Source organism: Gymnoscopelus braueri (assembly GCF_963280865.1).
Source record: "Gymnoscopelus braueri genome assembly, chromosome: 14".
Taxonomy (NCBI): domain Eukaryota; kingdom Metazoa; phylum Chordata; class Actinopteri; order Myctophiformes; family Myctophidae; genus Gymnoscopelus; species Gymnoscopelus braueri.
In genome coordinates this window covers 49,356,453-49,379,746 of record NC_137619.1, presented here as the reverse complement: position 1 = coordinate 49,379,746, position 23,294 = coordinate 49,356,453, and the positions used below count along the sequence as shown (strand labels likewise).

The following is a 23,294-nucleotide window of genomic DNA, read 5'->3' as shown; positions in this document are numbered from 1 at the left end:
AACAGATTCAGAAAGTCTGGGGGAGCTGTTTTTCCTTTTTATTTAACGATGGGTTCCCACAGATTGGTCTCCCTAACCCGAGGTGAAGTGGATGATTGGTGTGATTGAGAGGTCCATTTAGGGCTGATGATAATGGCATTAGAGTTGTCTCCCAGAAAGACCTGAGGCCCCATGGTGCAGCAGACACTGTAGAATATTGTAGTTTTTACACAACCATATCATTGCCATAATAGTGTAATTAACCCTCCCAGAAGACGGGGAGGGGGGCATTGAGATGATCTCATGTGTCTTTGTGTGTCTATCCATACTGTGGCTTAACCCATTCAGACCGGGAACGCATCCGTGTCATTTGAAGATTTCTTTGGCTATTCAAAAATAGCAGATATACAAGCTCATTGCGCGGCACCGAGTGCCGCGCTACAAGCTTGTAGATCTGCTATTTTTGAAAAATCGTGAAAATATTGTGCAAATCTTTGAATATATATATATATTGTTAAAGCGAACATTTGTAACTCAAATCTTTGCTTCTGGGGGGAATTCTACTAAATGTCTTCTAAATCCTAACAGGTTTTTTTAAGATGTATCTGGCCGTGGACCCCCATCTCAAAATATTTTCTTCCAGGGACCCCCAGAAGTTGTAACAGAGTTAAAAATGTTCGCTTTAAAAAATACATATTGAAAGATTTGCACACATTTTCCACGATAAAAAAAAAAATAGCCAAAGAAATCTTCAAAATGACACGGATGCATTCCCGGTCTAATGGGTTAATAATCATGTGAACAGCAGCGCTGTAGAGCGGTGGGAACAGCTTGGAGACCCCCCCTCTCTGTGCATTTCATTATGAAAGCCTGTCCCATATGGACACATGATTATAGGAATTAATAGCTGGCAGAGCCATGTGGGCCTATCTCCTGTTTCATTCTGTGCGATGCGGCCCATCCACAGCCATGTACAAGCAGTGGTTGGAAAAAAAGTACTTGCATTTTCTACTTAAGTGAAAGTATCAATACTGCAGTGTAGAAATACTCCGTTACAAGTAAAAGGCCCGTGTTCAAATGTTACTTAAAAGTACGTAAAAGTACAAAAGTATTGGCATCAGAATGCAAAATCCAGTATGAAAAAAAGAAAATCAGGATTCAAATTCAAAAACAGCAAAAATAGCAGATCTACAAGCTCAAAACGTGTCGCACTGTGATGCGTTTTGAGCTTGTAGATCTGCTACTTTTGTGTGACATAGAATGGCGAAGTACACATTAATTTACGAAAAGAGTTAAATTACGGAGATAAGAGGTGTCTGCCCGACAGTATATGCAATGTGGCCCTCTGGAGTGAGTGTGGAAATATAGTGGCCCTCTCCATCATCAAAGTTGCCCACCCCTGGTTTAAGAGGTAAATTGCGTCCACACTGGAGCATCACATAACCGCTTCAGACTGAAGAATGATTTCTCCCTCAGACTGCTGCTCAGCTGGGTGGAGGTGGGCGTGGTGGGCTGGCTGCGGAGGCACAGGCACATGATTTATCATGACTTTACTCTCCATCTATCACCCACTGTGTGTGTATGCGTGTGCGTGTGCTTGTGCGTGTGCGTGTGCGTGCGTGTGTGTGTGTGCGCGTGGTATTCAGGGAGACTTCTTACTTGTAGAATGTCAGTGGAAAAGGGAACAAAGTCACATCCTCGGTGGCCTAGGCCAGTGGTTCTCAAGGCCCGGTCGGTGACCCCTAGGGGTCCTCGAGAGGGTTCCAGGGGGCCCCCAGCTATACTCTAATAGCCATGAGTACTCTCAGAATATAGAGCTATTTAAGACTGTTACTTTGTTCAGTAATAGGAGTCTCCATCTCTCTCCAGCTCTTTATTAAACAGAGTTGGGATACCAATTCTATCCAAATCAGGATAGAGAACTCAGTCAGGATACTGACACAAATAAATGAGCATACAAAATTGGAACTGGAACACAAGCTGATAAATGGGTCCTCTCTCCTGATTGGCTGAAATGTTGTCACTTACCCAAAATAATTATGTTTATTAAAGAGCTGGAAAGAATGGCTACTCCTGTTACTGAACAACCACTCTATAGCAATGATTACTATCATGTATAGTGCTTTATAAGATTCTAACAAAAAAAGTTTAGTTTTAACCCAAAAAATATCACTTACCCTACCTTTAACATGGCATCACTTTAACCCCTATACATCAGCTACAGTATGTAAAAATGGTGCCATGTCATTATTCCGATGTCGTTGGTCCAACTGGCCCCATTATTACTAACCCTATCCCTGTCCCTAACCTCACACTAACCTTATACGTTTGTCGAACTATTGGGATGTCGGAAATATCGGAGGTCAGAATTATGAGCGGACCCCTTGAAAATAGACGATCTACAAGTTCACAACCCGTCACAATGCGATGCATTGTGAGCATGTAGATGTGCTATTTTCAAAACATTGTGAATGAATGTGGAAAATTGACATTAGCAACACAAATCTTGTATGGGTCCCTGGCCCAGATGGGCGTCTGTGGCCTAATACACATTCATTTGGGGGTCCTTCACATGAAAAAGTTTCAGAACCACTGATGTAAGCCACTAGTGAAAATAGCTCACAACGTGTCACATCGCGGCACATAGTGAGCTTGTAGAGCGGCTATTTTCACTTTCAAAATAAATAAATAAATAGGCCTACTTGTAATGGAGGCAGAAGTTAGACATAATGGTGATATTGATTTGAGGTCATATCGCCCTGTCCTAGTCTGTTCAATGTTTACATGATGTGAGTGGGAACAGAACAGAGCAGAACAGAACAGAACAGAACAGAGCAGAACAGAACAGAACAGAACAGAACAGAACAGAACTGGTAGCTTTACAGCTTCTCTGGTTCAAAACAACACAAGCTGCCCTCCTGTCTATAGGGAGTCTGGGAATTGGTGTGTGCATGTGCGTGTGTGTGTGTTTGTGTGTGTGTTTGTGTGTGTGTTTGTGCACTCAGCCTACGTGTTGCTTTCTGTTCCGTGAAAAAGAGACATCTGCTGAGGTAGTCCTTTTTTCATATTTTTATGTTTTTATTTTCCCAGTAAATGCCATGTCATCAACGCAACACTGATCTCATATAGAACTCTGTGTCATCACACTACATTCCCACTAGGGCTGAACTACATTGGAAAAGAATAGCATAGCATAGTTTTTTTTATATATTGCAATATCAAAAAAATAGTTAATTTCACCACAAATATGCAGATTCACATACAGTGTATCTAAACGTTCATATATCTGAGCTTCATTTGGAAAGAATATATCAGTCTGTAGCAATGGTTATTAGGATTTTAGAGCATTACGTGGTGTCCAGGGACCCCCAGGGGTCCTTTGGGGGGTTCCAGGGGGTCCAAATGGATCCTTATGGGTCTGTTACTCTCGGATTAATGTTGAATTAACACTGAGGAGTAAGTGCTGGGAGCTTTTGGCTGATACCGACAATAAGTCTTTCCTACCTACTTGCTTAATTAACACTGAGGATTTTACAGTGTAGATTAGGGTCCCAGAGATAAAATAATAATAATACTGTTCATGGTCTCTAATGCATATCAATGTGGGCGTAAAAAGGTTGAAAACCCGTGCTTAGTCTCAGTAGAGCTATACGCTATAAGAAATCTTCTCTTGGTGGTCCCTGCATTATCTTTTTCAAATGGAGGGCCGCGGGCTATTAGAGTATATCAATTTGGGGCTCCTTACTTGAGTAAAAGTACAAAAGTATTGGCATCAAAATATAGTATACTTAAAGTACCAAAAGTAAACGTTATAAAATGTTATAAAATAGCAGATCTACAAGGTCACAACGCGTCGCATCGCGACGCGTTGTGAGCTTGTAGATCGGCTACATATAAAACAGGGCTAAAGTGGTTAATGTATGTTTTATAATATAACAATTTATATCTGCAAAGTAACTAGTAACTAAAGTTTTCAAATAATTGTAGTGGAGTAAAAGTAAAACATTTGCCTCTGAGATGTAGTGGAGTAGATGTAAAAGTATTGAACATTGGAATGGAAATACTCCAGTAAAGTAAAAGTAACTCAAAATTGTACTTAAGTACAGTACTTGAGTAAATGTACTTGGTTACTTTACACCACTGGTTTTAGAAGGTGAAATAAGGCAGGTTTTACAATGCTCGGACGCCTATGACATGATGTTATTTATCAGATGAACTGCACCGATTTTCTTCCTTAATAGTCTTAGAAAAAAACCTCTTAAACCTTCTTCATTTCTTCCTAGGAGTAAAGCTGTTTCAGTACAGTGTGACTGACTGCCTGGCCCAGTTTAATGTCTCATAGCTCCATTGCATCCTTTCCCCCTCGTGTCTCTATTGCACATCATGTTCTACGTTGCCATGTCAACGCTGAAACAATACATTATTATTATGCAGCCCTAATTAAAACTGAGCGTGTCCTTTTGATGTGCGCGAAGTCAAGGAAACGTGGGCGTGTGATAGAGCACTCTTTCAGCTTGTTAGTCTGTGTGTCTGTCTGTCAGTGGTGGTAAAAGTACTCACATTTTTTACTTAAAATACTGCAATGTAGAATTACTCTGTTACAAGTAAAAGTCCGGAATTCAAAATTCAACATAAAAGTACAAAAGTGTTGGTATCAAAATGTACATAAAGTACCAAAATTAGAAAGTACTCATTGTGCAGAATGTCCCATTTTACAAGTTAAAAATGTATAAAAATGTTTTGAAAATAGCCGATCACAATGCGTCACACTGGCCCTCATTTATCAACGCGGTGCAGCCCAAATAATGGGCGTACGGCGAGATCACCGCACCTTTCGGCATTTATCAATATATCCTGACGTGGGCTTCATCCTACCGTACGCTGAAATCTCACGTCTGATGGGGACCAGTTGTTGACGTTGGCTGCGCCCGTTTATTCCATCCTAGACCTGCAGAGCAGCATTGTCTGACTGTCTGACAGGCATCTGGACACATAATCCACTCCTAAATGTATCTACTAGTGATGCGCGGGTCGGGTTTTTTCACGACCCACGCCCCGCCACGGAACCCAAACCGCCTCAACCCGCCCCGCAAACCCATATATAAATCTATGGCTCAACCCGCCCCGCGACCCACGGGCCGGGTTGAGCCCCGCGGGTCGTACCTATAATTCTGTAAAATCATGGTTAGAAAATAATCCCCAAGTGTATTCAAACTGTTTTATTGTTATTATTATTATTCTTATTAGGAATAAAGACAAAACAAGAGCATGTGATTTATTTTTATTTTTTTTGCGTGTGAGAGCGGCTGACCCGCTCACCCGCAGCCCGCATAATTGCCTCTGAAATTCTGACTCGACCCACCCGCGCCGCGGGTTGACCCGCCGGTCCCGCAGGTTACGGGTCAACCCGCGCATCACTAGTATCTACACTAATAAATAATCCCTGTGAAAATATAACATTTTATAAAGTAATTTAAACAAACTGCTTTAACAGTCGTTCAGATAAGATTGCAGATCTGGCTGCATTGAAAATAGCAGATCTACAAGCTCACAAGCCAGCGTTGCATTGCAACGAGTTGTGAGCTTGTAGATCTGCTATTTTCAAAAAATACGAGCCCTTCTGCGAGGGCACTTTCGGGAGTTTAGACCGGTGCAGCGGCGCTGCTGTTATATTTTCATGGCCACCGGGAGATCAGACATTTAACCCATGGTCCAACACACACCAGCCTTCATTCATTAATGTTCTCTCCAGGCTATCTCTCATTAACGCGGAGCGGGCCGAGTCTCACTGGGAAATGGGAATAGCCTACATGACGGCTTTATTTTTGTGTAACTCGAACGCGCACTGCTCGGTATGGGTTAAATAACTTAATATACAAACATATTCCATTCATGGCGATGTGATTGGTATCATAATATGTCATTCATGTAGGCTACAAGCCTATGTGACAAATATTGTACCGCTACGCTACGGATTACATGAAAGACAAAGTTGGGCGGGCGTGTGTGTGTGTGTGTGTGTGAGAGAGAGAGAGAGAGAGAGAGAGAGGCGTGTGCGTGTGTGGTGAGGCGAGCGTGCTTTGTTTGGGTCGTATTCTGGTTCTTCATGTCGTGAAGTCGGGGCTTTTGTGAATATTTAAGGGCGTGTTATTTAAATGACGCTCGTTTTCAGACGTGAGATTTATCAAAGCTCCGACCTGATGTACGCTAGGATCGGCTGTAGGATCCTTTGATAAATGTGACTTCGACGTTGGTGTACGGCCGAATATATGGAAAAATATACGCCGGTTTATACGCTCCGTTGATAAATGAGGGCCACTGTGACCTTGTAGATCGGCTATTTTCAAATGGCAGAGATATACATAGGGTCGAAGTGGTATAGAGTGTTTTGTAATAATAATCAAAATCTACAAAGTAGCTAGTAACTACAGTTTTCATATAATTGTAGTGGAGTAAAAGTATAATATTTGCCTCTGAGATGTAGTGGAGTAGAAGTAAAAGTATAGACAATTGGAGATACTCCAGTAAAGTAAAAATACCTAAAATTTGTACTTAAGTTCACTTCATTAAATGTACTTAGTTACTTTACACCATTGCTGTCTGTCTGTCTCTCTGTCTGTCTGTCTCAACTGGGACACCCTCAACTTGCTGATGGTACTCTCTGGTGGCAAGCTGGAAGACCTATCTAGGTCTAATTTGCATGCATGTGCTCTTTTAGGGTGCTCCACAGATTCCACAGATAAAGTTCCACAGATAAATATTGTGAAAATACATAATACATACATATATACAATTTGGTATTAAAATTGTAATATTAGAAATGTGCAGATACCCCGTATACACTTACACTGTATGTTGGTTTGTTTACTGTTGAGTGAGAAAACAATGTTTCACATTAAGCTAATCATCTGGAGACCCCCCCAAAAATAATTTGGGGACCCCCAGTTGAGCCATCCCAGCCTAGTAAAGTCAGCTGGGTCAGACTGTCTGTCTGGCTGCCTGTCTGTCTGTCTGTCTGTCTGTCTGTCTGTCTGTCTGTCTGTCTGTCTGTCTGGCTGCCAGTCTGCCTGCCTGCCTGCCTGTCTGTCTGACAGCGCGGCAGCGTGACCGAGTGAACGGCCTCCCCCCACGGTCAGTCACAGACTGCAGCCACATGGGAAGTCATGCAGGCTGCAGGGGGCCACGCCTGGCCTACTCTACTGAGGATGAAAGACAAGGCCGACTGTGCACGAAGATTACTAAAGCGTGTTTGTGTGTGTGTGTGTGTGTGTGTGTGTGTGTGTGTATTACTATTCTTGTGAGGGCCGAATGAAGACAATTGTCCTGGTCCTCACGAGAGAAATGGTTGCTTTATGGTAAAACAAAATATATCTAGGGGAGTCAGGTTCAGAATGGGATTAGGATTAGACATTAGAGGTCAGGTCAGGTATGGGCTGGATTCATTTCATACCTGATTTAAACGTAGATAATATGGTTGTCATGCACTGCAGATTGCAGATCTACGTATACAAGCCACAACAATGCGTTGTGGGCTTGCAGATCGGCTATATCCGGCTTTGGGGTTAAAGGGATAGTTCACCCCCAAAATCACTTTTTTTTCCTATCGATTAGTCACCCCGTGGAGACTTAAATTCATGGATATTTTTTTGTTTTTGTCTCATTCCTAAGCCAATAATTTGATGACTGGCAGCGGTTCTGGTGGGAGACACAAAGAGTCTCCTTTGTGTCTCCTACCGTAACCGCTGCCTACCGGTGCGCTGGTCATCAAATTATTGGCTTAGGAATGAGACAAAAACAAAGAAAGAAACATGAATTCAAGTCTCTAATCGGTGACTAATCGAAAAGATTATAAAATATTGATGTCCTCACAAGAGTAGTAATACAAACGTGTGAGTGTGTGTGTGTGTGCGTGTGTGCGTCTGATGATCTGTAACTCGTCCAACACACTCCTCTCTCTCTCCGTCTGTTGGGAGTCAGTGGCGGGGCACCATCTGCTCGGCCGGCAGGCGCTCACCGATGATGTCACTTCCTGCCGGGCTGCAGAGCGGCCAGGTGGAACAGTAGTTAAGACGGGATACATTAGCGGCTCGTGTTTAACCCATTCATTCAATCCGGGAACGCGTCTCTGTAATTTTTTGATTTCTTTTTGGCTATTGAAAAATAATAGATCTGCTATTTTTTGAGGGGGTCCTTGACATGAAAAAAGTTTGAGAACCACTGATATAGCATATATGTATAAAAAATCACACCCTGTGTGAAGTGGGCGGTGTATTCCTAGCTAATCACAATACTGAATGGAGTCAACCAATCATGTACAAAAGATAAATACATTTATTGAAACACTCTTTATGATGGACGAAACCATAACTCGAAAAAAACAAAGTTTTGGTTTTTTTCGAGTTATGGTTGCTTATATAGGGCTATGCACATGTGTCATGTGACACTGGCCAATCACAGTCCTGAATAGACTGTGATTGGCCAATCACAGCGCAGGATAATTCTACAAATTTCCTGGGCCCAGATCTCAGCGCAGGAAAATGTACATTTTTCCAAATCTCACTTATAGGGGCGGTTTCACCGCCCAAAAATATATACTGTAGGATTTAGAAGACATTTGTAGAATCCCCAGAAGGGTGTTCCCCAGTTCACATATGATTATTTTGGGGAGTCACGGCCTGGAAAGTTTGAGAACCCCTGTTCTAATGCCAGTGTTCTAGTCAGTCAGCTGCAACACATTATGGTTTGACCCTCCTCACACAGTGACAGTACCACACTTCATATATTCTCAACTGGAAGCAGTACAGCTCCAAATCTCAATATATATTTATATTTTATATATATTTTTTAATTATGACTGTTTTAAGTGTGTGTGTGTGTGTGTGTGTGTGTGTGTGTGTGTGTGTGTGTGTGTGTGTGTGTGTGTGTGTGTGTGTGTGTGTGTGTGTGTGTGTGTGTGTGTGTGTGTGTGTGTGTGTGTGTGTGTGTGTGTGTGTGTGTCAGACAGACAGACAGACAGACAGACAGACAGACAGAGCATGGTTTACTGTTTGTTAGAATAATGTAATCAGCGCTTGCTGTGTAGACAACACTGTGCTTGCTGGCTCATACATCAAGCTGTACAATAAGTTGCATAATTGGCATTTTGCTGCATTATTAAGAGTCCTAATGTGATCTTCTGCTGTTGAGAAAGATGATGTAATAAATCAGTTTGAACAGTCTAAAAATCTACCCTGTAAACCACTGTGCTCAGCTTGTCGAAAGGTGTGGGGGGGTGGGGACCACCAAGGGGTCCAAATGGACCCTTGCCAGTCGGTCCGTAACTCTTTAGAGTGTACATATGGAACGGAATCAACCCTTGATGGATTTTACACTGTATTGGGTTCCCAGAGATTTAACCCATTAAGACCTGAGGCCGATTCGACAAAGGCCTTCTAAATCATCATCATCATCATCAGGTCTCTTGCTCAGCGGCGGGGACGTCGCCATGCGTAGAGCCAATCAGCTTCACCAGTCTTCTCCATTTGGGGCGGTCTCGTGCTAGTGGCTCGGCTTCAGCCAGCGACAAGCCCGTTTGGTGTAAGTCCCTGGTGATGCCATCAATCCAGCGTGTGCGGGGCGCACTGCGGGGTCCAGCCGGCGGGTTTTGGATCGAAGTGGAGGATAGCGGATGTAGGGTGTTCAGGAGGGAGTCTTTTCATGTGGCCGTACCAGCGCATTCCGGCGCTGTGCTGCCAGGCGGGATCCGGGGGGCTGTTTGGTACGTTCCCGCAGCCTGATGTTGGAGACTCGATCTTGCCATTTAATCCCCTCTATTGTGGGCAGTGCTCTGGCGTCGAAGCCGTCAATTCTGTCAGCCAGGGTCTTGTTGAGAGGCCAAGTTTCTGCTCCATAAAGAACACGGGGTCAGTAGTACTAAATCAGTAGTTCTCAAACTATTTAATAATAATAATTTTTCAAACACTTTCAAGATTTCTCAAAAAATAGCAGATGCACAAGCTCGCAGCGCGGCACGAAGTGACGCGCTGTGAGCTTGTATCTGCTATTTTTGAATAGCCAACGCTAAAATGTAAAATGACACAGATGCTTTCCCGGCTTTAAAGGGTTAAAAAAGGGGAACAAAGTATCAAATGGGGGTCTCTGGTCTAATGAATATCAAACTGGGGGTCCTTGAAATAAAAAAAAACGTTTGACAACCACTGTCTTAAACTGTTTCAGCACATCATTTCCATTGAAGAATATCTCATCTGTTATTCTTCACTGTGAAAATGATTTGCTAGTTGTTTCTCTGATGTCATTCTCTGGTGGTGAAATGGGTTGCATAATGAATGGGCACATACTGTGCAGCACGTACGTGTTCATTCATTCGTTATTGGTTGACACATCCACATGTTTTGATGGCTGCATCATGCACTGAATGTATGTTATTCACTCAATGGTTGACTAGAGTTCTCAACGGGCCTGAAAATTAAGGCCCGGCCCTAACTGGGCCCTACTGGGCCGGCCCGAAGCTCGGCCCGGCCCTAACAATTACCATACTTTTAGGCCCAAAAGCCCGAAAAGGTGTCATTATGTTCTTAATGACCTCAAAGTCACGCATCCAACAAGCTTTGAACTGAGCAGATTGGACATTCCGTTCCGGAGATAATGGCCAAAACATCTTGAAAACGGCCGCTTTCTCAGAGTTTTGGCTATTGTCGCCCGTTTTTCTTTAATAACACAGGCTAGGAAGGTCGGACGGCGACAAACTAGATACCTGAGTAAAGTTCACTTTTAGCAGCATCCAACACATCCACTGGCATTTCCGTCGGTCATACCGTTAGGCCGCTAGCGGCAGCAGGGCCGGATTAAACCCTTCGTGGTGCCCTGTGCCACGACCCGTGTCGGTGCCCCCCATGGACCGTTTTGTCAGCGGGGCGGGGGGTGGGGGCAGCGCGTAAAAAAATGACTCTTCACCGGCACGTTTCACCGTATGAGCGCTCCTTCCTCCTATTTCAAATATACAAGGTTTCCACCCGACAGTGACGACATATAGCATGTCTTTGTCTTTATTCACTCATTGGTTGACACATCCACATGCGTCATGCATGTGCTGTTAGTATGTTATTCACTCAGTGACGCACATGCATCATACGCTGTATTTATGTTGGCAATCAGTGACACGCTAATGTCATCAACATGCAGTGGTGGAAAGTAACTAAGTACATGTACTCAAGTACTGTACATAAGTAAAATGTTGAGGTACTTTTACTTTACTGGAGTATCCATCCATGCTAGTTCATCTCTACTTTCTGCCCCAGTTTGCTTTGAATATGTTTTTTTTCTCAGTGTCTCTGACTGATGTATTCACTGCTCTGTGCTCCCATTGGCTGCCACGTCTTATCACTTTGGGTGAAAATATCGCAAATGGTTTGGAACATTTTGAATAATTTTGAATAGTTTTTAACACAAGTATTCTCTTCTGGGGGTCCCTGGCACAAATTATTTTCAGATGGGGGTCCGCTGCCAAATACACAGGGGGTCCTTGACATGAAAAAGAGTATTTCCATTTCTTGCTACTTTATACATGTACAATAGGGCTTAATGATCAATCATTGTAGTCCAATAACATGATCATTTGAAATGGGACATTCTGCATTTTACTTTACTTGCTACTTATTTAAGTTTAACTTAAGTATTTTGTTCAGCTCCTCTGATGATGTTCTTGCTTAGCATGGCAAAGTAAACAACGTGCACACACACAGCATGCACACACCACACACACACACACACACACACACACACACACACACACACACACAATGTACACACACAATGTGCACACACAACGTGCGCTGGTATGAATCATAGCAGTAGAAATCAGAGGCGTATAAATCAGTAAGTTAATGCAATTAGAGGCCACAAAACAATCAATTACACATCGCTCTCTCTCTGTCTAAACAACTCTAATTGTGTAAAGTACAACTATAATTAGCCTAATTGCACAAAGATGGACGCACCTCATTAACAGCAGGGCTACAGCTTCTTTTCAATCCAAAGAAGGTGGGGGGGTGACTGTGGCAAAACAAACAAATATCAACGTGAATTGGTTATCAAATACACACCTATGATTTATGTAAGCAGCTGAAGAATAAACAAGTGTGTGTGTGTGTGCGTGTGCGTGTGTTTGTGTACAGATTTGTAAAACCCAGTTCTATACTTCAACTATTTAAGAAATTGCCAATAAGAACACATACATTTCTTTACATTTTTATGCCAATACTTTTGCACACTCGCTCCAGTAAACCTTTGAATACAGGACTTTTACTTGCAACAGAGTACTATTATTTTGTACTATTGCTAAGTAACACATCTGAGTAGCTCAAATGAAGTACCATAATTAAAAAGCTACAAAGTGTCCTTAAAACAATGACAACTCTGGCCTATACAGAGTCATCTGTCAATCTGTAATTTGCCTGATGAGATTTCATGAATTTTTGGTAGGACATATCTTGTGTGCAGTTAGCGTTTTGGCCTGAGGGTGGTGCTAGAGGGAAGGTCATGGGGTCACTCACATGGTAAAGGCCTCATCTTCCAGGAAGCATGAATGCACTCGGCATGCTGAATTTCAAAACAATGCAGTATGCCAACTTCTCCTTTAGAAATGCATAGAGCATGGATCTTCGACAGGGGGTCCGGTCCGGGACCCCAAGGGGTTCCTCAGAGTTATTACAGGGGGGGCCGCCAAACGTTTGAGATTTTTTTTACATTACATTTACATGAACTACCTGAACCCTAGCATCCCTATTCTGAGAGGATCGAACATTAGCCGAAAATAGCCGATCTACAAGCTCACAACGTTGTGAGCTTGTAGATCGGCTATTTTCGGCAAAGAGGTTTGATGTAGATGGAAAAAAGAGCTGACCAAGTACAGAGCCAAGGTAAATTGTACTAAGTATTAAGGGTTTAAGTGGTTAAATGTCTGACAATGAATTCATGACCTAATGTTACTAACATAACTATGAAACCAACATATTAATAGAAAAGATACTGTGTAAACAAATAGACACAAAACATACATTTACACAACACTGATGATAGTGCTGTCAAACAAGTCTGTGACAAAGTTTAATCTGCAAAACAATTTTATACAATATGTAGTGGGGGGGGGGGGGGGTCCCCCTATGTAGTGGGGGGGGGGGTCCCCCTGCTTCATCTCTCTCTCAGCTAAGGGGGGTCCTTGGCCTTAAAAAAGAACGTTGAAGACCCCTGGCCTAGAGGGTTCCAGAATGGAGAATTTGCAGCCGTAAAAGCCATGTGACATTCTGCTAAATGTGTTTCTGTGTACACAGAGCTGTGTGTAACGGCTTGATTAGGCTTATTGTGGTGTGGAAATGTCAAATCTGTCCAGGCAAAGTCCACGAGGGGTTAATGTGTAAGCTGTTGCACGTCATGAAAGGTGCTACTGTATTCATGCAGTGGTGGCAGAAGTATACTCCCATTTTTGTACTTAGATGCAGCGTGCCACAATGTAGAAATACTCTGTGACCAGTACCTACTTGAAAGGTGCTCCTGCATGGGTCTTCAACAGGGGGTCCGGGACCCCTAGGTGGTTCTCAGAGTTCCAAGGGGGCCGCCGAATATTTGTGTCTTAGGAAAGTTTTCTTTTTTTACATTAACCACTTGAACCCTAACCCTTATTTGCTGAAAATGTCAGATCTACAAGCTCACAGTGCGTCGGGCTGGGACGCGTTGTGAGCTTGTGAATTGGCTATTTTCAGTGAAAACAAAACAACGCTGATGATAGTGCTGTTAAACAAGTCTATGAAGCTATTTATGAAAACTGTGATTCTTTTTTTCTTTTTAAATCTACAACACAATTTTATACAATATAAGTGCATGGGGGTCTCTGCTTCATCTCTCTCAGGGGTCCTTCCTTGGCGTTAAAAAAGCGTTAAAGACCTGTTTTAACGCCTACAGTGGAAAAGCCCTGACCTCAGATCAGCAGTCTCAACACTGTCTTTCTGCTTTTCTGTCTCTCAAAACGATCTTGGACTGTTATACGCTGTAAGAAATCTGGCCGTAGTGGATGTACTGTACTGAAAAAAAAGATAGTCAGTGATTTTTTCCAGTTCTTATCTACAGTAAGTCAATTTGACGGCGAGAAGGTAGGTTGACTTGGCAAGAGGCGTTGCTATGGAAACTGTAAACGGTCTGGGCTGGTTGTTTTGATGTTGATAGGTCCAGTTTTAGAACATTGCAGACCACAGCTTGGGGATTATGTTGCACAAAGTGGTTGCAAGTTTCAACACTGCTCATGGCAAATCTTTGATGTGAAGTGCTTTTGGCTGGCCACTACAGTGCCTGTTTTTAAATCCCGTCTTAAAACACATCATTGTATACCTTGGCTTTTCACTCGGTATGAGAGTTGCTTTTGCTTTCCCATTGAGAACAAACGATAGACCACAGTTCAGAGTCTACTGAAGCAAGACACAGTGCATGAATTAAAAAAACACAGTAGCATACAAACAAATGACAACTAATTAAGACATTGTAAAATCAAAATGTTTATTTCTTTCAGCGGCTTTTGCATCACCCCGCAGACTGAGCTAAAAGCAAGAGAGAAAAGGTGGGTCTTTAGGTTGTATTTAGAATAGTCAGTGGTACGGGGCTGGACTTGATGTCAGCTTTTGTCAGATGTAGGGCTCCAAGGTAAAAAGGTTGGGAAGCACTGGGTTAACCACTAAAACCCCATATACTGGCTCTATAGTGTCTGTTCGCTTTACAGTATATACTGTATCTTCGCTGAGAAGATGCTCACAGAGCTTGTCAATCTGCTATTTTCTGCGAATGTTTCCCCCAGAGTTCGGATGCTGGGTTTTAAGTGGTTAAGCTATAGTTGTGTGGATACAATGCATTACTAGACAGTGTTTGATGACTGTGTGTTTAACTCGTGGGGCTTCATCTCCATCTTCTCTCTCTGGGTGACTCCCCGTCTTTACACACAGTCTCAACACAACACGACACCTTCCTCCATCGCAGGCAATAACAACAATGATGACATGTAACGCTGTTTGTTTACTACATTACTCATAGCTGCATAAGAAGGGTTAAATTTCCATGCGCTGTGTGCTTGCAGTCTGTGGGGTTCACATCGTGTGTATGATGGCGCTTGCCTTCTAGGTTTGTCCTTGACTCCGTGTGTGTGTGTGTGTGTGTGTGTGTGTGTGTGTGTGCGTGCGCGCGTGTGTGCGAGTGCTTGATAAATGACTCTGCTGTGTGTCATCTGTATAACATGTCTCATTGCCTGTTGGGGGTTGGTGGAGCTCAGAACGACCTCTATTATTACTGATCCAACCTTACAACCTTTCCTGCTCACTTGGACCAGCTAACACAGGAATGCTGTCAGAGCCTATAGCATTCACCTCTTCAGACTCCACCTCACCCCCTAGCACTCACCTCTTCAGACTCCACCTCACCCCCCCAAGCACTCACCTCTTCAGACTCCACCTCACCCCTAGCACTCACCTCTTCAGATTCCACCTCACCCCCTAGCACTCACCTCCTCAGACTCCACCTCACCCCCTAGCACTCACCTCCTCAGACTCCACCTCGCCCCCCCTAGCACTCACCTCTTTAGACTCCACCTCACCCCCTAGCACTCACCTCTTCAGACTCCACCTCACACCCCCTAGCACTCACCTCTTCTGACTCCACCTCACCCCCTAGCACTCACCTCTTCAGACTCCACCTCACCCCCCCTAGCACTCACCACTTCAGACTCCACCTCACCCCCCCTAGCACTCACCTCTTCAGACTCCACCTCACCCCCCCTAGCACTCACCTCTTCAGACTCCACCTCACCCCCCAGCACTCACCTCTTCAGACTCCACCTCACCCCCCCTAGCACTCACCTCTTCAGACTCCACCTCACCCCCTAGCACTCACCTCTTCAGACTCCACCTCACCCCCCCTAGCACTCACCACTTCAGACTCCACCTCACCCCCCCTAGCACTCACCTCTTCAGACTCCACCTCACCCCCCCTAGCACTCACCTCTTCAGACTCCACCTCACCCCCCAGCACTCACCACTTCAGACTCCACCTCACCCCCCCTAGCACTCACCTCTTCAGACTCCACCTCACCCCCCCTAGCACTCACCTCTTCAGACTCCACCTCACCCCCTAGCACTCACCTCTTCAGACTCCACCTCACCCCCCAGCACTCACCTCTTCTGACTCCACCTCATCCCCTAGCACTCACCTCTTCAGACTCCACCTCACCCCCCCTAGCACTCACCTCTTCAGACTCCACCTCACCCCCCAGCACTCACCTCTTCTGACTCCACCTCACCCCCCAGCACTCACCTCTTCAGACTCCACCTCACCCCCTAGCACTCACCTCTTCAGACTCCACCTCACACCCCCTAGCACTCACCTCTTCAGACTCCATCTCACACCCCCTAGCACTCACCTCTTCAGACTCCACCTCCCCCCCAGCACTCACCTCTTCTGACTCCACCTCACCCCCTAGCACTCACCTCTTCAGACTCCACCTCACCCCCCCTAGCACTCACCACTTCAGACTCCACCTCACCCCCCCTAGCACTCACCTCTTCAGACTCCACCTCACCCCCCCTAGCACTCACCTCTTCAGACTCCACCTCACCCCCCAGCACTCACCTCTTCAGACTCCACCTCACCCCCCCTAGCACTCACCTCTTCAGACTCCACCTCACCCCCTAGCACTCACCTCTTCAGACTCCACCTCACCCCCCAGCACTCACCTCTTCTGACTCCACCTCATCCCCTAGCACTCACCTCTTCAGACTCCACCTCACCCCCCCTAGCACTCACCTCTTCAGACTCCACCTCACCCCCCAGCACTCACCTCTTCTGACTCCACCTCACCCCCCAGCACTCACCTCTTCAGACTCCACCTCACCCCCTAGCACTCACCTCTTCAGACTCCACCTCACACCCCCTAGCACTCACCTCTTCAGACTCCATCTCACACCCCCTAGCACTCACCTCTTCAGACTCCACCTCCCCCCCTAGCACTCACCTCTTCAGACTCCATCTCACACCCCCTAGCACTCACCTCTTCAGACTCCACCTCACCCCCTAGCACTCACCTCTTCAGACTCCACCTCACCCCCTAGCACTCACCTCTTCAGACTCCACCTCACACCCCCTAGCACTCACCTCTTCAGACTCCATCTCACCCCCTAGCACTCACCTCTCCTTGTAATCCATTTTTATCACCTCTGTTCAATAGATTCTATCGGTAGTTTACTATGCAGGTGTATCTTGGTCACTTGTTCTTATGTTTTTGTTACTGTATGTGTTTTGTCTCGACCACAAATGTACAGAATGTTATTTGGATAGCATGTTGTTTAGACAAATGCAAGGTTCATTGTTTACCTGGTATTTGAGGCCCTACATTGTTCTCTCTGCACTCTACTTATGTGACTATTTACCTTGTTGTTTATTGATTAGACTAGAGTGTGTTTGTGTGTGTGGGGGGGGGGGGGGGGTTGGGTGTGTGTAACAGTAGACGGTTTGGCCAGTGAGCGAGGCTTAAGTCGGGTTTAGTTCAGAGGAGGTGCTTTCAGGTTAAGCTGAGCGGAGCAAAGCGATGGGAGAGTCTATTTAAAGGACAAACCGCCTCCCCCCTCATGAATTATTCAACAACCGTTTGCCCCTCCCCCCCTCTACCCTGTCAAGATCAGCTGGAGGAAGTAGTGGTTGCTGCTCGGCCAATGGGATTACAACACCGGATTGGCTTTGTGTGTATGTGTGTGTGTGTGTGTGTGTGTGTGTGTGTGTGTGCACGTTGTGGGTGTGTGTGTGTGTGTGTGTGTGGGGTGTGTGTGCGTTGTAGTCTCTGTGTTTAGAGAGGGAGAGAGCAAGTCCGGACAAGTAGCAGCCCTCTCAGAGCTCTGTGTGTATGTGTCTGTGTCAGAGTGTGTGTGTGTGAGAGAGAGGGAGAGAAATGTAGGGCATGCGTCTCGATCGCCCTCCCTCCTCCATCGCTCTCTCTCTCTATCTCTGCATCCGTCCGTCTTTGTCTGTGGAGCCGGTCGCCGTGGATACGAACAGACGGGCTGCCATTGTTGGCGTGTTTAGCCGGCTTTTGCTCGTCTCGTGGATTTACAGGAAGAAAAGGGGGGCATGTAAACCATCCCTCCACCCCAACAGGAACTATTGTTTTGTGAGGGGTGTGTGAGTGTGTGTGTGTGTGTGTGTGTGTGTGTGTGTGTGTGTGTGTGTGTGTGTGTGAGTGTGTGTGTGTGTGTGTGTGTGTGTTCAGGGGTCCAGCCATGAATTCGTGTTGGAAGATGAAGCTGCAGGTACAGTAGACACATGACAAACTCTTCATCGTTTTGTGTCCGTGACGTTTTAATCGTGTCATTTATTCAAGGCTGTCTGGGCTGTAGTGGTTTGTTGAAGTGTCGTTATCAACGGTTAATAATAACAGTGTTAGTAAACGTTAATAACAAGGACTGATGTGTGTTCTTGTTGTATACTGTGTATCTGTGTGGTTGAGATGCACTGATGGAAGTCCTATGTGTAGGAACCAAGGAACTGACACGTTTACCTCACTCACTGTTCTGCCCTGGGTCTTTTAAAGCATTGGTTCTCAAAGTGGGTTTCGGGGACCCCCAGGGGTCCTTGGTGGGGGTTCCAGGGGGTCCCCAGCTAAAGGTATTACTAATAATTTTAACCACTTTAACCTTTTATAATTTGGCTATTCAAAAATAGCAGATCTACAAGCTCATAGCGCGGCACCGAGTGCCACGCTATGAGCTTGTAGATCTGCTATTTTTGAAAAATCGTGAAAATGTGTGCAAACCTTTGAATAGATATATATTTTTAAGCGAACATTTGAAACTCAAATCTTTGCTTCTGGGGGTCCTTGGAACAAAATGACATGAAACAGTTTGAGAACCACTGTTTTAAAGAAGACTTAACGTATAATGCAACTAACACCTCATAGTCTGATGGTCTGTCTATTGCTGTGTGCCAGTCCTTCCCTGCCTTTGTATATCCATGTAGTGACACAATAATACACGTTCTATGTGTGTATGTGATGCAGAGAGAGAGAGAGAGGAGAAACAGAGAGGAGAGAGAGGTAGAGGAGAAACAGAGAGGAGAGAGAGGTAGAAAGAGAGAAAGGAAGGAGAGAGAGAACAATAACAGAGGAGGAGGGGGGGGTGTTATTGTTTCCGCTGAGTGGTTGGTATGTGGAGGCCTTCTGTCGCCGTGGTGATGGAGAAGCGCTTCGCTGCTGCTTGCTGCTGCAATGAGAGAAAACACTCAGCAGAAGTGTGTGTGTGTGTGTGTGTGTGTGTGTGTGTGTGTGTGTGTGTGTGTGCGTGCATGTGTTGTGTGCATGTGTTTGATTGTTTGTTTTCATGCATGCATTGTGTTTATTTTGTTTGTTTGTTTGTTTGTTTGTTAGTATGTATGTTTGCATGCATGCATACCAGTTTGTTTGCATACATATGTTTGTGTGTTTGTATGCATGCATATCTGTTTGGTTATTGTCTCCGCCAGAGGTGGAGAGTATGTTTTCGTTCTGTCCCGCTGTGTGTCCCCCCCCCTTAGCCAAGCTAACATTGGTCAAGCTTCACGTGACACGTGACAATATGTTGTCACCAATGCTTTTGATTGGCTAGCGAGACGTATGATGAAATAAAATCCTATAAATAGGAGTGTCACTTCAAAAAGCCATTTATGTTTCTTGAAGTGAGGTAAGACAGGATCAATCAGTCTTGATTGGAACAGTACCTTCCAGTACAAATCACCCGTCCGTGCGTGTGTGTGTCCCTCTGAGAACACCTAACATTGGTCAAGTTTCACGTGACATCACAATATGTAATATAGCTTAGACAGGAACAGTACTTTCCAGTACAAACAGAGATCACAGCTGATCAATCATTTGATTAAAATAGCACGGGTCTGCTGGCGGAGACTTGTGCTCCAAGGAGCTCCAGTTTGTTTTATTTGTGTTTTTGCATGCATGCAAGAGATGAAAAGACCAGAGCAAGTTAAACGGAGACAAAAATAGACGCATGCAGGGACTGTACCTGCGACGTTGATGCATACTTTACATGCACATTGCAACCTCAGCCGGAGTGCTCTGACGTGTGTGTGTGCGTGTGCGTGTGTGTGCGTGTGCGTGTGCGTGTGTCTGTAACACAGTTGTAAGATGAAGTAGGGTATTAATTTACGAGATTATAATGTGTGTTTGTTTGTGTTTAATTTTCATAGCTTTGTAATCAAACTGTATCTCTTTGGGACGCTGAACCCCGCTGTCCTTTTGCGTATTTTCCGTGTTGCACAACATTGCATCCAGGGCAAGGCATTACTGTATACGTATATTATGTTTGTTATTGCTGTGCAATCTGCCACCACTACGGCATGGCAGATTGACCTAGTTTCTCTGGTGCTCATCTCTACCCTTTGTTCAGCGGATGAGTGGGGGGTGCAGACAGCACACCATACCGTACTTACAGACATACATACTTTAATAATTTAATGTACAGTCTAGGAATGCACCCATGGGCCATTTTTGGCTGATAACCGATGTCAACATTGCTGTTATGTTCGATAACCGATATTTACCGAGATTATCTGTATTAAAAACAAGTTAAAAGTGTGTCCATTCTGAAAAATGCATCTAAACACTGAATTTGAAAAAGCAACGCATCTTTATTCCAAAACTAGGGATATAACAAACAAACAATATTGATATTTTGGCCCATATCCGAATATAATCAACATTGGTATTTTAATGTAAATTTTTTTCCAACTTGTTGACCCGTATGAAAGATTCCGCAGCAATCAGTGACGACTGAATCCCAGTCAGATGCAGTTCTCATAAATGGTAAAATAAATGGTAAATGGTGCATTTATATAGCGCTTTTATCCAAAGCACTTTACATAGATTGTGCATTACATTCACCCATTCACACACACACACACACACAAACCATGCAAAGCACCAACTGGAAACCTCACGGCTTCCATCCGGCCGCTCTACCCCTGAGCCACTGCCGCCCCATTCATGAACCCGTTCACCCTTATACTTAGCTGCTCATCATAAGGACAGACTGTCACCCTGTCATTAGTCCCAATCTTCCAATCAGTGGTGTAAAGTAACTAAGTACATTTACTCAAATACTGTACTTATTTTACTTTTTAATTTTTCAAACCACTACATCTCAGAGGCAAATATTGTACCTTTTACTCCACTGCAATTATTTGAAAATGTTAGTTATAGTTACTTTGTAGATTTGTATTATTATTACAAAACATACATTAATCACTTCATTCCTATACTGTATATTCTTTGGCTATTTGAAAATAGACGATCTACAAGCTCACAACGCGTCGCAAAGTTGTGAGCTTGTAGATCGGCTATTTTCAAATATTTTTTATACATACACTTGAAAACTTGTGAAATGGGACCTCCTGCATAATGAGTACTTTTAGTACTTAAGTATATTTAAAATGCCAAGTACTTTTACTCAAGGAAATCTTGTATACCAAACTTGTACTTGTAACAGAGTATTTCTAAATTGTAGTATTGATACTTTTAATTAAGTTAAGAAATTGAGTACTTTTTTCCACCACTGCTGCTTCCAATGCTGCATACGGTATAATCTGAAACTACACCTCCTGAAAGCCGGCAGCGAAAGCTGTCATCTGACTGGACCCTTACCGGCTTATTTGTGTATTCATCTTGGTGACTTTCCCCAAATAGTGTTTGGAGGTCCGTGTTTTAAGGTCGTACAAATCCATAAATGTACAAAATATTCTAAAATATAAGTGCTGACCCCAAAGCCACGTATGTTACCACCTGACCCTTTGTGTTCCGTAATATTACGTATTGTTCAATTAACTATTTGAATCCCACCTGTGCCTGAACTGTATTTCCATCGAGTGTAATACCGGCTTTCACCTGCTGCGCCACAACTTCTGGCACAGATGGGGGGGAGGGGGAGGGGGCGTGTTGGAGGCAGTTATAGGGGTTAAGTGTCTTGCTCAGGGACACCTCGACACATTACCAGAGGCCCGGGAAGTAAACCTGGGACCTTCTGTTTCCCAGGTGGCCTCTCTACCCACTCGGCTATGGCCGCCCCCACAACAACATATATGTGGCTTTGGTATCAGCAGTCAGCACCCTGTATATATTTTGAATTAGCACATTCATGAGCCTTAAATAAGGAACTCCAAACACTATTTGGGGAAAGTTGCCAAAAGACTGTCATAGAGTGCACAAAATGTCTGAATCGATAAAAAAAATGCATGACAAGTCTTGATCCAAGGCTGTAATACCACATAGCAGCCAAGCTTATTCACAAACACAAACAGAGCAAGGCTGTGATTATATTTTAGCTTAGCAGCATATCGCATCATCCACTGATGCACTGAAACCTCTGAGCTTTGTGTCAAATCCACACGCTGCCTGCCTGCCGGGGGGTGGGGTGTGGGGGGTGAACAGACGTAAAGGTGGTGGTGCTGGTGAGAGAGGGGGGGGGGGGGGCGGGATTAGTCCTGTCACATGTTGTGACGGAGCTTAAAACCTGTCGGGGGAGGGGGTAGAAGGAGAGGACAGGGGAGAGGATAAACTTGTGGACAAAATCTAATATCGCCATTTATTTCACTGAATACCTCAATATCGACGTTGTTATATATATCGTTGATAATGTGGTATTGTATTGATAACACCCCCCCCCCCCCCCAAGCAAAAATAGCAGATGCGTCGCAACACGTTTTGAGATTGTATGACTATTTCTGCAATTTTCGAACGTTATTGTCAATTTTCATATGGTATAAAATGAGTGACAAAAAAACAGGAATAAACAGCACTTATAAAACCATTATTTACGAAAATCCCAGATAATATGGTCTCATACCACAATATGGATATAATGTGTTTCTATTACCCAGGCAGCTGTAGAACAGGATGGGACTGGAAGCAGTGTTGCCATGTCCACTTATTATAAGTGACTTTGGGCTTGTTTTTGTGTAAAGTTGTTTGTAAATATTGGTGGCTGCAGGGTTTTTTGGGCTTTCTGACCATTTTCTTTATTTATTATTTGAACCAGTGGTTCTCAAATATTTTCATGTATTGTCCCATTATCAGAATGTTTCAAAACTTCCACATTTTATTTAAAGTAAAAATAGCAGATCTACAAGTTCACGACGTGTTGTAAGCTTGTAGATCTACTATTTTCAAATAGCCGTCGTATACAGTATATAGGTTTAAAGTGCTCATGTGGCCTATAAGAGTCGCTTCTTTTGGGCATGTTTTCCTAGACCTGGTT

General features: G+C 44.2%; 1 protein-coding gene across 2 annotated transcripts in view; it reads left to right on the top strand.

Moving 5' to 3' along the window:
* Positions 1–23,294, top strand: part of marchf8 (membrane-associated ring finger (C3HC4) 8) — a 150,176-nt gene that overhangs the window by 62,156 nt on the left and 64,726 nt on the right. The window contains exon 1 of one of the 2 annotated variants that reach the window (XM_080449262.1): positions 17,863–18,308. The exons of the other annotated variant lie outside the window; for it this stretch is intronic. Coding sequence (XP_080305388.1) covers positions 18,279–18,308 — 30 coding nt within the window. The 5' untranslated portion in view covers positions 17,863–18,278. Of the gene's footprint in view, positions 1–17,862; positions 18,309–23,294 lie in introns of those variants that run through there. 2 annotated transcript variants of the gene reach the window in all.